The sequence below is a fragment of the Dasypus novemcinctus genome, chromosome 9 (assembly GCF_030445035.2).
Source record: "Dasypus novemcinctus isolate mDasNov1 chromosome 9, mDasNov1.1.hap2, whole genome shotgun sequence".
NCBI classification, from domain to species: Eukaryota; Metazoa; Chordata; class Mammalia; order Cingulata; family Dasypodidae; genus Dasypus; species Dasypus novemcinctus.
The window spans coordinates 111,274,259-111,287,173 of NC_080681.1; the positions used below are offsets into that span (position 1 = coordinate 111,274,259).

General features: G+C 42.1%; 1 protein-coding gene and 1 long non-coding RNA gene across 2 annotated transcripts; one reads left to right on the forward strand and one right to left on the reverse strand.

The window, feature by feature from the left end:
• Window positions 1–2,988: 2,988 nt before the first annotated feature.
• Window positions 2,989–7,110, reverse strand: RPL11 (ribosomal protein L11). The gene is made up of 6 exons (XM_004465419.5): window positions 7,030–7,110; window positions 6,168–6,318; window positions 4,928–5,034; window positions 4,431–4,562; window positions 3,518–3,628; window positions 2,989–3,063 (listed from the first exon to the last, which is right to left on the reverse strand). Exons 1-6 carry the CDS (start codon window positions 7,033–7,035, stop codon window positions 3,034–3,036), a joined length of 537 nt encoding a protein of 178 aa, XP_004465476.2. The 5' UTR covers window positions 7,036–7,110; the 3' UTR covers window positions 2,989–3,033.
• On the forward strand, window positions 6,427–8,011 carry LOC131279821 (uncharacterized). Its single transcript, XR_009187289.2, has 2 exons — window positions 6,427–7,314; window positions 7,690–8,011. It is a non-coding gene; the product is annotated as an uncharacterized lncRNA (long non-coding RNA).
• Window positions 8,012–12,915: the final 4,904 nt, after the last annotated feature.

Sequence of the window (12,915 nt, forward strand, 5' to 3'; positions counted from 1 at the left end):
TAGAAAAAACTACAGCTTCCTTTCTATTAGAGACCAAAAAGTAACATTAGCTGTGTTTGCCAGTTAGTTTCCAATGGGACCATGTGCTCTCCTGCAAATTATATATTTCTAATTATTATAAAAACAATCCTTTTAAATTGGTATTTTCAGTTAACAGTGCAAATCTGTGCATGTATGTGTGTGTGTATATATATATAAAGCATACACATATTTTTAAGATTTTGATTCATCTTTAAAATGATACCTGCAGGGAAGGAGATTTGGCTGAATGGATAGGGCATCTGCCTACCACACGGGGGGGTCCAAGGTTCAAACCTAGGGCCTCCTGACCTATGTGATGAGCTGTCCCATGAGCAGTGTTGATGCGTGCAAGGAGTGCTGTGCCATGCAGGAGGTCCCCTGCGTAGCAGAGCCCCACGCACAAGGAGTGCTCCCTGTAAGGAGAACTGCCCATCATGAAAAAAGTGCAGCCTGCCCAGGAATGGGGCCCCACACATGGAGAGTTGATGTAGCAAGATGATGCAACAAAAAAGAGGAGACATTCCGGGTGCCGCTGACAAGAGAACAAGCAGACACAGAAGAACACAGAGCAGGACACTGCAAATGGACACAGAGAGCAGACAACTGTGTGTGTGGGGGGGGAGAGGGGCGGGGAAGGGGAGAGAAATAAATTAAAAATAACTAAATCTTAAAAAAAAAATGATACCTACAGTGGGCAGATTTGGCTCAGGTGATTGGGCTCCCATCTACAACATAGGCGGCCCTGGGTTCAATTTTCCAGGCCTCCTGGTGAAGGCCAGCGCTGGCGTGCACCACGGCAGAGCTGACAGCAGACAGCAAGCACAAACAAGGGGTGGGGAATAAATGAAATGTCTCAAAAATACAAGATACCTACAAACTTTTACCCAGATATTGATCCCTACCCTTTTGGTGCTTTGGTCATCCTGTGTGGATGAAAAGGTCAGCACCCTGGCACAAAACACAATAATCTAACAGGTTTCCCTGCTTCTGCCCTAAACCCCCTTTAAAGTATCCCATGGTGGGCTCCCCACACGCTGTGATCCTGCCCCCCCTACTGGCCTCTGCTATTACCTACTACACTCCCTTTGCTAACTACATGGTCATCAGATGTTCCTGAATCACTCCTACTATACTGGCGCCTCCCAGTGCTTGCACAGCTAGCTGTCATGTATTTGCTCAAGTTAACAATGACCACACCCTGTATTTATCCCTGTAGCACTTTGCCATTTCATGTGAGATTATCCTGAATGGTAGACTATTTGACACGTGACTTCTGGGTGCTAATGCCAACAGCAACCTCGGTTATTGTGATATATACATGTGCCCATTCCCACAATTTTCAAATACCCCAGGATGGGGGTGGGCATTCTACACCAGCTTGAAGAACTCTGTCTTAAAGGGTAGTTGCAGGACTAGAACATTCACTCAGCAAAGCAGCATCTAGCAAATCCAGGCCTGATACAAAAATAGATGACCACTAGGGATATCACCTTATTCTGAAAACAATCATTATGAGACATAGGGGCAGAAGGTCACCTAGCACTGATCCACTGCCAAGTTCAGAGGTAGAAGAAATGAGAAAAATAACCACACGGCAAGAACTTCATAAAACTAAATTTATTTATTAAAGCAATCTCCTTGGGCATCATGTTCTCCCCTGCTTTGTTTCTGGCCTTAAGACGTGTACACTGCTTCTGAACTTTAATGATGCATACTGTTAAAAGACAGATCTAATTTGGGAGGTTGACAGGGGCCCAAGATTTTAACTCCCAGGTGATCCAATCTACCTACATAGCAAATGGCTAACAGTAACGTGCATGAGGTCACAGTAACATTAGAGAGTCTTTCACCTACTAGTTTTTTCTGAAATGCTTTAAGTGAAGGTAACATGCTCTTCATCTTTGTAAAACATGTTGAATTTGCATTAGTTTGTTCTCAAATGTTTTTTTTTCCAGTTATACTTGTTTGTATTAACTTAAGTAATTACAATAACAAGTGTAACTGGAAATAATGAAGCAGAAACCTTTACAAGTTTTCACTCCATTTACGTGATGAGCCTGGCTCTATGATAAAAGATTGAGAAATGAATGCAAATGTTCCTATGAAATAAAGTGTATATTATCTCATGATTCTCCCTTTTAAACAACTGAATCTGATCTTACTGGATAAAAGGACTTGTACTATAATAGTTTTATTATCAGAAGACAAAACACATGCCATATTTTCAATTAAAAATTAGACATGCCAAATAATTTCCAGGTTTTAATATCTACAAAGGCAGCTGACAAGTCAAAGAACCACATAATAGCAATGATAAAGGCAGCAGGACTACTGAACTCATTAGTCACAAATGAGTAAATTACTGAATTGGATTAACAGGTGCTCCAAGTTTCAGCCCAAGGTTGAAAACAATGAACCACTGGCCAAGAATTGTCTTAATGCTTAGTAAGAGAAATGGTGACTTTTGAATGTCACTCCTCCAGGGACCTGGAAAAGTATAGTCATGAAAGTCCTAATTCTCAGACAAAAGGGGAAGCAAATGGAATAGCATTTTTCATATACTGAAATACAAAAATCAACCTTTCTGAGCACTATGTAGCCTAAGCATTCTACAAGTATTAACCCTTTCAACCCTGTGAGTGGTATTACTATTATCACCTCCATGATACAGATGAGAAAACTGAGGCAGAAATGAATAACTCTAAAGGGAACAAAACATAGCTAGTAAAAGGTTCAGACTCAAATCCAGGCAATTTAACTCAAAGACCACCCTTTTATCCATTTATACTGCCTCTCAACAACTCTACGATTCTCCATAGACTTGGATCTACCAGGAAACACTAGCATCCAGCCAGAGGATGACAGGGTTTAGTTACCAGCTATTCCATCGAAGCTTTAAGAGGCTTGAGGTCCAAGAACTTGAAAATGGCCAGGCTCCTTTCACAGAACACACAACAGTAATACATATTTCACTGAAAACTTTTTATTGGCCTTTTGGATAGAAATGGGATTTTATTTGCCAGGAAGGATGATGCCATCATACTGAAAGAGAAGAGATTAATTTTTTCAGAATTGGAGGCAACAGCAAAGATGCAGAAATGTCTAACATTTGAAAATTCAAACCTCATACATGAACTCTGACTCTGAATCCCCCATACCTTCGGAACAAACAGGAAGCTGTCTTGTTTCAGTGCTACACTGTGCTCAACTACTCTATGAGAAAAGGGGACTTCTAAGGCCATATTCCTCTCCTTCCAGCTGCCCACAGTCATGGGCATAGGGATAAGGTCAAGTTCTGGGAATTTTTTTTTTTAAAGCCACCAACACTGGAAGCCCCATTCAACAAGTTGCCCAAATAACTTCTCTTTAAAAAAATTTTTAAAAAAAAACAAAAAAAAAAAACAACTACCCATCAAACGGTGCTATACCTGACACCCCCGAATCCCAACTCCCAGTCACCAACACCACCACTTCACTTGAGAGAAATCAGGTTTACCTTCTGCTGGAACCAGCGCATGGCTTCCTCTTTGCTGATTCTGTGTTTGGCCCCAATGCAGCCTGTCCTGCGCTTCTTGTCTGCGATGCTGAAACCTGGCCTACCCAGCACCTGTCCCAGGAATAACCAACAGTCACCTAGCCAGCTCAGAGTCAAGAGCAGACAGACAAGACTCACACATTGGAGGGATCTTCTAGAGTCACCTGGTGGCCCAATGGATTCTGGAGCGAGAGCAAGGCTGTATCTAACACAACAGTTCCCAGCATCCCAGACAACACACCACCACAGTGTAAGTTTGCTTTGGAGGCTGGAACTTTCAGCTCCTTCCCCCTCTCTACTGTCCCCAATCGCCAAAGCACTTTTCTTTTAATATTTAATAAGTAATATTTTCAATACCTTATTATTACAACAGGTACATTTTAGAAAAAGATTTTTTTTCTTCTGCTTTAGCTCCAAAGTGCCTCCCAAAAGTCTGCTGTCTACAAATTACACATCCAATTCTCATTACTATTTAGTTTTATGATTGGACCAAAATACTGCAGTAACATAAATGGTCATTTCCACATTAAAATCCCCATCCTGAGCTAACAATCATATCATTCAAACCCACAATTATCCTCTGGATGGAACCCACTCCATCCAGTGGCTTAAGGGCCATAAGTGCTGGGATATCAACCTCAGTGCAGTTAAACCTCATGCCAAATACTAATACTACCTCTCAAAAAACTTTCAACTAAGTGGCTGAATTTTCCTTTGTCATCCACTAAGGAGGCACATCATTCCAAGGGGGAGGAGAACAGACAATACTCAAAGCTTCCATCCAACATGTGGAACACCAAGATAGCACACAAAATGAACAGGTAGCAGATTCCACTCATCTCACAGACAAGGAGCAGAAACTAAATATTCATACCACATAGAAATCCAGGCCGTAGATACCAATGCTTGGGTCATATTTGATCCCCAGATCTATGTGTTCCTGGATCCCAAAACCAAAGTTTCCAGTATCTGAGAAGTTATTTTTCCTTAATTCGTACTCTCGCACCTGAGGAGAAAATACAACAATCACATTCCTTGTCAACTTCAATTCCCCAAAAGATAACCACCTCAGCCTGCAATATTCAGCACCCTAAACAGTCTGATAAAAAATACAATTCAATCTAACCTGGCTGGAACAAAATCTCTTATCTCTCCCCTATACCAAATCACATCCCAACTGTAGGGATTTCATGGTGGTTTCAAGCTCCTAAGAGCAGGGAAGAAACCCAGAGAACACAGAGGCACTTTAACTCCCCCTCAGGCATCTTCTAAACTATTAAATCAAAGCACCAAAGACAGTCCGTCACTTTAATTATCTCCATGTGTTAAGTGGGTACTGAATAGTATCGCCCACGAGGGGATCAGCCTCACCTTCAGGCCTTTCTCCAAGATCTCCTCTGCCTTGGCCCCACGGACTGTGCAGTGGACAGCAATCTTTTCATTTCTCCTGATGCCAAAGGATCTGACGGTGTATCTAGCTGTAGGCAGGGGTAATGAGCAGTCAGATATGTTCATAATCCCATGGCATTGCCTCTTCCCCAGAACATCATCTCCATTCCTCAGAACAGACATTAAGTATCACACTAAGTGGTGGTGGTCTAGTCTAACAATGTCTGTTAATCCATTTCATCGATAACATAGAAAACAGATTTTCAATTTCCAAGACACCCAACCACAATTCAGAAAGTAATATCAAAACTTCAGGGACAGCAAGACCACAACCAGAACAGACAAATACCTAGAAAGGAAGATAATCACTGTGTTCTAAAGAAAACAAAGCATTAATGATAATAGCAGTGAATATTCGCTAAAATCTTATTGTATGGTTACCAGCTGAGAGTGAGTTAAATAACTTGCCCAAGATCATACAGTTAATAAATACCCTAAAACAATATAACCTTAAAAACAAAGTAAAGTAAGAAGTTCCCTACATTGAATTTACTGCTTTGTAGCAGGCACTTCACATGTAACAACTGATTTTATCCTCTATAACAGGGGTTCTTAAACCTTTTGTTCCATGGACCCCTTTGCCAGTCAGGTGAAAACCACAGACCCCTTACTATACCAAGTCCATACTATTTGCATTATTTAAAAAATGTGTCATGCCAGCACCAACATGTCCCCACAAGAATTTTTTTTTAAATTTCAATTCAAGCTCACAGACCCGATTAAGAACCCTTGCTCTACAACCTTATAAAGTATCATTATTACCCTCTTTATGCAAATTAAGCAGAAGAATCCAAGGTCAGAGCTCTCAAGTGGTGGAACCAGGATCTGAACCCAGGCAGTTTGGGTACCCAGCCCTATTCCCAGTGTAGCCCGTATAACCTAATCAGGCCTAATGCCCTGTACTGCACTCAGGACCATTTCATTCTTCTTTCACCCCAGTTTACTTGGAAAATCTCTACTTGGGCTAGTCTTAGCTTAATCTCTGCTCACATCAATGCCACGCCTACCTTGAAATAAAGATGCTTCCTAGGTAGCTCGTGAATTTAATGCTTTTAAGAAGGGACATCACCTTAAAACCAGGCTGAACAACGTGAGTTAAGAAGAAATCACCAGGCATACCAGCACCTAGCGGGCAGCCCTCACCGTGCCTGCCATGACTCACCTTTGGAGAACACAGGGGTCTGGCCTGTGAGCTGCTCCAACACCTTGGCTGCCCGGGTCAATCTGTCTCCGCTCTCCCCTACGCAGATGTTGAGGCAGAGCTTGCGGATGCGAAGTTCCCGCATGGGGTTCTCCTTTTCACCCTGATCCTGCTGCAACAGGGAAGCGCAGCCGTCAACACACCCACAACCCCACCATAGGTCTAAGCCTAATTATTTCTCTGCCCATTTACTTCTAAGTTCGGGAATATCACCGTGTCTATATGGGTGGCATTAAGACAGCTCGGAACCGCTTATCTTCCCGCGCGGAAAGGGTGAACCGAGACTTAGGACAAGTACCGAGTGTAAGACGTTGAAGATGGACCCCGAAGTGCTCAACGTGCAGGGTGCCGAGGGGAGCACCACTATAGGACATATTAAGAGAGTAAGAGAAGAAGAAAAAGTGCCAAGGAAAAGGGAAGCACGTGGTTTACGACGTCCCCAGCTCGGTTCGCTGCTCTGGCCGAAGACGGACGCCGTACGCGGAGGAAGCGGCTGAGGTTTCCCAGCACCGGGCCACAGCCTCCAGCCCCCGGGCCCCGCAACGGGCCCGTCCACGCGTCCCCGGCCCCTCCTTCGCCCTACTCGCCCTCGCCGCGGCTTGCAAGCCGTGCCTCTGAGCCCTCCGGCGGCTGTGCCGAGCCTGCAACCAGGAGTGGGAGGGGAGATGACAGGCTCCAGACCCGCGCCGATCCGCCAACTGCGGCCCGGCCGGAACTGCAGGCTCCGTTCTCCTCCGGGAGCGGACAAGGCAGCCCCTGTGGGCGCGGCCGGCCGAGGATGGAGGCGGATGAAGGGAAGGAAACTCGAGACTCAGCTACTCACCGCCATGATGAAGAACAGGAAGAGAGAGCGGAGCTTCCGGCCTAGGGCCTTATGGGCCAGGAGGCGGGCTCTCTCCCCAAGCGAACCGGGAAGATTTGGGAGAGGAAGACAGGGGCGCTGAGGCGTCTCAGGGGCTGCCTCTCCCTCGTGGACCTTGTTGGCAACTGCACCCGCTCCTTCCATCGTCTCAGGACCTGGTGGTTCTTGAGTGGTGAAACCGCCAAAGCTACATTAAAGCAATTCTGCAAATTAGGAAGCAAATGTTTTCATGTTTTCTGTAACAATGTAAGTAAACCAAATTTATACAACTCCAGTGGTGACTTAAGGGTCGTGAGCTGTGATGTATAATTAGTTATGGTGTATAATTGAAAGAGTATCATCTTGTAGGCACAAAGATGGTTTTCAGATTAATTTCTGACAGGCAAGGACTACAGTCCTGACAGCAGATGGCACAGTAGGTAACAGGGCTCCTGGTCTATGTTCAGTCCTCAGGGGGGACCCAAGATAGGGCCGAGATACACAACCCGGGCAGAAGCCTGCTTTGACTTTGCCAGTTCCTGCATCAGGCACAAGTGGGAAAAGGAGAACAGACAGGACTTTGGTGAAACAGGACAAACCCTTCACTTATACTGCCGTAATTCCCCTCTCTCATACCCATAGGGGAGGTAGAAGTCCCCAACCTCTCTGGGTTTCATCCAGGAGTCAAGAGAGCACTTCTGAAAAGCTGGACTAATGGACGAGGGAGAAGAAAAAAGGCCCCTCCTAAAAGTCTCCTCCATCGGGTATCCACTGGCCCACTCTCAGAGCTGGGGCCTCAGCCCGTCCTCTGGAAAGGGCAGAGCCAAGGGAAAGGTTTCTCCAAAAAAACATGGAATAAAGAGACAAGACAACTGAACGCAACTGAGGGTCCCAGATTTTCTTTTTCTGTAAAGCACATTATTGGGACAACTGGGAAAATCTGAAATAAAGTTTATAGACTTCAGTAGTGTGTCCATATTAATTCCTTGATTCTTGGGCTTTGGATACATAAGAGAGTGTCCTTATGTTTAACAAAAACACATTCGGTATTTGGGGTAAAGGGGATCATGTCTGACACTCTTACATGGTTTGGAAAAAGAAAGAATAGAGGGGAAAGGGTAAAGCACATGTGGTAAATTTAAGAATTAGGGAATCTGAGTGAAGGGTGTCCAGGAATATACTGATCTTGCAACACTTCTATAACTCCGAAATTGTCAAAATAAAGTTAAGTGAAAAAAAAAATTGAGGGACACATGTACCTGAGAAGATGTTAAAAAGAGCTCAGTCTCATTCACTTCCCCTCCCCTCCAACACCCAACTTTTCTTCAGACTTTCTTGTAATCATTTTCTTTAGACTCCAGTACCTATATCAGGCTAATGAAATTAGCTAACTAATAGCTAATTTACTGTACCGAGAGTCAACTCACTCAACCTTCACCACCCTGTGGAGGCAGTTATCATTGCTTTCCCATTACACAGATGAGGAAACAGGCAAACAGATTTAGTAACTTTTACAGTCAGTATTTAAGTCAGGAAGTCTAACACCAGGGTCTGGACTTATTCTAAGGACTAGGAAATTAGGTCAGGGCCAAGAACTCCCTGAGAGTCCTCCCTTAACACCTTTTCCAGCTCCCTGGTTTGTGTACCAGTTAAACCCCCAGAAGGAAGCCACGGGGGCAGATTTAGATTCCTAGTGCCCCATTTGCTTCTGCCTTTCTTTGAGACACAGGTCAGAAGAGGCAGAGGCAAAAAAAAAAAAAAAAAAACTTGCTGTATTTTGTGACAATGCCTCAAACTCATCAGCAAAAAGAAAACTGAGTCAATAATTATCTGAAAATGAAATCAAGAAAAGTCCATTTACGAGAGCATTGGAAAGAATAAGGTATCTAGGAATAAATTTAACAAAGCATGTAAAGGACTTGTACATGGAAAACTACGAAGTATTACTGAAAGAAATTAAAGAAGACCTAAATAAATGCAAAGATACTCCACATTCATGGATCAGAAAACTTAGTAGCATTACAGTGTCACTATTGCCCAAAGCAATTTGCAAATTCAACACAATCTTAATCAAAATTCCAAGAGTCTTCTTTGCAAAAATGGAAAAGCTAATTATGAAATTCATAAAGAAGGGTAAGGGACATAGCTAAAATCAACTTTAAAAAGAACAAAGTGGGAGCACCACATTTCCCAATTTTAAAACTTATTTCAAAGCCATAGTAATCAAAACCATGTGGTACAAGCACAAAGACACACATATACCCCAACAGAATAGTTTAGGATTCAAAAGTAAACTCTCACATCCATGCCCAAATGATTTTTGACAAGGATGCCAAGTCTACTCAATGGGGAAAGAATAGTCTCCTAAACAAGCGATTGAGCACCTGCCTTCCACATTGGTGGCCCCAGGTCCGTTTCCCAGTACCTCCTAAAAAGAAGACCATCACACAACAAACAGATGCAGCAAATGCAAACAATGAGGGGGTGGGGAGAAATAAATAAATCTTTAAAAAAATGTAACTTGGAACTGTATAGCACAACAAAACCACATGTGAAATGTGAATATGGGTAAAATTGCATATTTAAGACTTTTTCTTTGAAACTTAGCAAATGTATGTTAATACTCTTAGATGTTATTATCGGACAGAAAATTATGCATAGTGAAAGAAACCAGACACATATGTATTGTATGATTCCAATTATATAAAATGTAAATATAAATCAATTTATAAAGATGATTAAGACTAATGGTTATGTAGGGCTGGGGAAGGACTGCTAAGGGGTATGAAGTTTGGTTTTTTTTGAGTAATGAAATTGTTCTAAAAGTTTTTGTGGTGATGAATGCACAACGGTGTGATTATATTATTTTTTTAAGATTTATTTTTTATTTTATTTCTCCTTCCCCCCCCGCTCCCTCCCCGTTGTCTACTCTCTGCGTCCATTTGCTGTGTGTTCTTCTGTGTCTGCTTGTATTCTTGTCAGCGGCACCAGGAATCTGTCTCTTTTTTGTTGCATCATCTTGCTGTGTCAGCTCTCAGTGTGTGTGGCATCACTCCGGGGCAGGCTATGCTTTTTTCGCGTGGGGTAATGCTCCTTGCAGGGTACACTCCCTGCATGTGGACACCCCTACACAGGGGACACCCCTGTGTGGAATGGCACTCCTTGCACGCATCAGCACTGCACGTGGGCCAGTTCACCACATGGGTCAGGATGCCCTGGGTTTGAACCCTGGACCTCCCATATGGTAGGCAGATGCTCTATCAGTTGAGCCAAATCCACTTCCCAAGTGTGATTATATAAAAAGCCATTGATTATACACTTGATTTGACTGGATGGTATACGAATATACCTCAACAAAACTGATTAATAAGTAATTGTGCAAGAATAGCCAGAAATAACAGCTATGTACAGCAGGAAATCATATAGACATCAAGAGGTGAACAATTTTCTTATTTGTCTGTTTTTTATTATTATTATTATTGAAATGATGAAAATGGTTTAATAATGATGAGGTGATGAATGATCAACTATGTTATTATACCAAATACCACTGATTGTATACTGTGGGTGAATTGTATGATTTATTAATATATATCAATAAAATTGATTTGTTAAATACATATATATAAAATAGGGGAGCAGGTGTAGCTCAGTGGCTAAACACCTGCTTCACATGTACAAGGTCCTGGGTTCAATCCCTGCTACCTCATTTAAAATATATGTATTATATATATGTAAAAAATATATAATGATAAATCAATTGGTTTTTTGTTTTTGTTATAGAATTATTTCTCCCTTCCCAAACATCATTGTTTTGTACTTGCTCTCTGCTCTCTGTGTCCTTTTGTTGTGCATTCCCAAATCAATAATTTTGAACTCATAATGTACACATATATAATTTGAGACAAGAACTACATAAAGATGGGGGAATGGAGGGGTAAAGGAACATAGTTTATGCCTGTTATTGAAGTTGTGAGTTGGTATTAAAGTAAATGAGATTGTTATAGATTTAGGATGTTAAATTTAAGCCCCATGGTACCACAAAGAAAATATCAGAGAATATTCAAAGTCATAAATATAGAAAGTAAAGTATAAGTTACCAGGGGTGCGAAGCAGGGACAATGGGGAGTTGGTGCACAATATGTATAGGGTTTCTGTTTAGGGTGAAGGGAAAGTGATAGTAATGGATGGTGGTGAGGGTATTGCAACACTGTGAAAGTGATTAATCCCACTGAATGGTATGATTGGGAAAGGTTGGGATGGGAAGAAAAACAAAGAGATAATGATGAGTAAATGCAATCCATGATACTGGATGGGATCTAAGAATGGAGGAGAAAAGGCTCAAAAGGACATTATTGCAGGGAGCAGATGTAGCTCAGTGATTGAGCACCTGTTTGCAATGTAGGAGGCCCTAGGTTCAGTCATCGTACCTTCAAAAAAAAAGGACATTATTGGACATCAGAAAAAATTAGAATATAGAAGGTAAGCTATATATCAATGTTAAATTTCTTGAACTTGATATCTGCACATAAGGTGATTACATAGGTGATTTGTTCACAGGAAATGTATGCAGAAGTATTATATGTTCAAGGATAATGATGTGTGTGACCTGCTCTCAAATATTCCAAAAATAGAATAGAAAGATAGATAGATTATGGTGATGATAGGTAGGTAGGTAGGTAGATAAATAGAAAGAAAGAAAGAATGATATGGCAAAGATAGCAAAATGTTAAAATGGTGGACCTGAGTATTTGGGGGTGTGGGGGTATTGGAGTTTTTTTTAAGATTTATTATATTTATTTATTTCTCTCCACCCCCTTATTGTTTGCATTTGTTATGTCTGTTTGTTGTATGCTGGTCTTTTAGGAGGCACCAGGAACCAAACCTAGGACCTCTGATGTGGGAAGGACACACCTAATCACTTCAGCCACCTCTGCTCCCTGCTTTGTTGTGTCTCTCATTACATTTTTTAAATTTTGTACATTTAATAATTGAAAATATAAACAATAATTTAAAAATAAAAAGGAAACAGTTGAATAAAAATATATATTTCTCAATTAAATGTACTGGATACATATACAATTTTTTGAGTCATATAATATGTTACACAATATATTTGGTTCATAGTAACACAAGCATACAGTGTTTGTACTTTTGTGTCTGGCTTGCTTCACTCCACATAATGTCCTCCAGGTTCATCCATGTTGTCATATGCTTTATTTATTATTTTTAAAAAGTATTTATTTATTTATTTATTTCCCCTCCCTCCCCCACCCCACACCGGTTGTCTGTTCTTTTTGTGTCTATTTGCTGCGTCTTCTTTGTCTGCTTCTGTTGTTGTCAGTGGCAACGGGAATCTGTGTTTCTTTTGGTTGCGTCATCTTGTTGTGTCAGCTCTCCGTGTGTGCGGTGCCATTCCTGGGCAGGCTGCACTCTCTTTCGCACTGGGTGGCTCTCCTTGCGGGGCACACTCCTTGCGCGTAGGGCTCCCCTACGTGGGGACACCCCTGAGTGGCACTGCACTCCTTGCGCGCATCAGCACTGCGCGTGGGCCAGCTCTACACGGGTCAAGGAAGCCCGGGGTTTGAACCGCGGACCTCCCATGTGGTAGTCGGATGCCCTAACCACTGGGCCAAGTCCGCTGCCCTGTCCTATGCTTTATGACTTCATTTCTTCTTACAGCTGCATAATATTCCATTGTGTGAACATATCACAGTTTGTTTATCCATTCATCAGTTGATGGACACCTGGGTTGATACCAACTTTTGGCAATCGTGAATAATGCCACTGTGAACATCAGTGTGCAGATGTCTGTTCATGTCACTGCTCTTAGTCCTTCTGGGTATATACCCAGTAGTGGTATTGCTG

Excerpts from the sequence above, each read along its gene's own strand:
- RPL11 (XM_004465419.5), bottom strand. Across the intron at positions 5,035-6,167 it reads GACCCCTGTGTTCTCCAAAG|CTAGATACACCGTCAGATCC; the intron begins GTGAGTCATGGC and ends CCCTGCCTACAG. Across the intron at positions 3,629-4,430 it reads ACGGCCTGGATTTCTATGTG|GTGCTGGGTAGGCCAGGTTT; the intron begins GTATGAATATTT and ends TTCCTGGGACAG.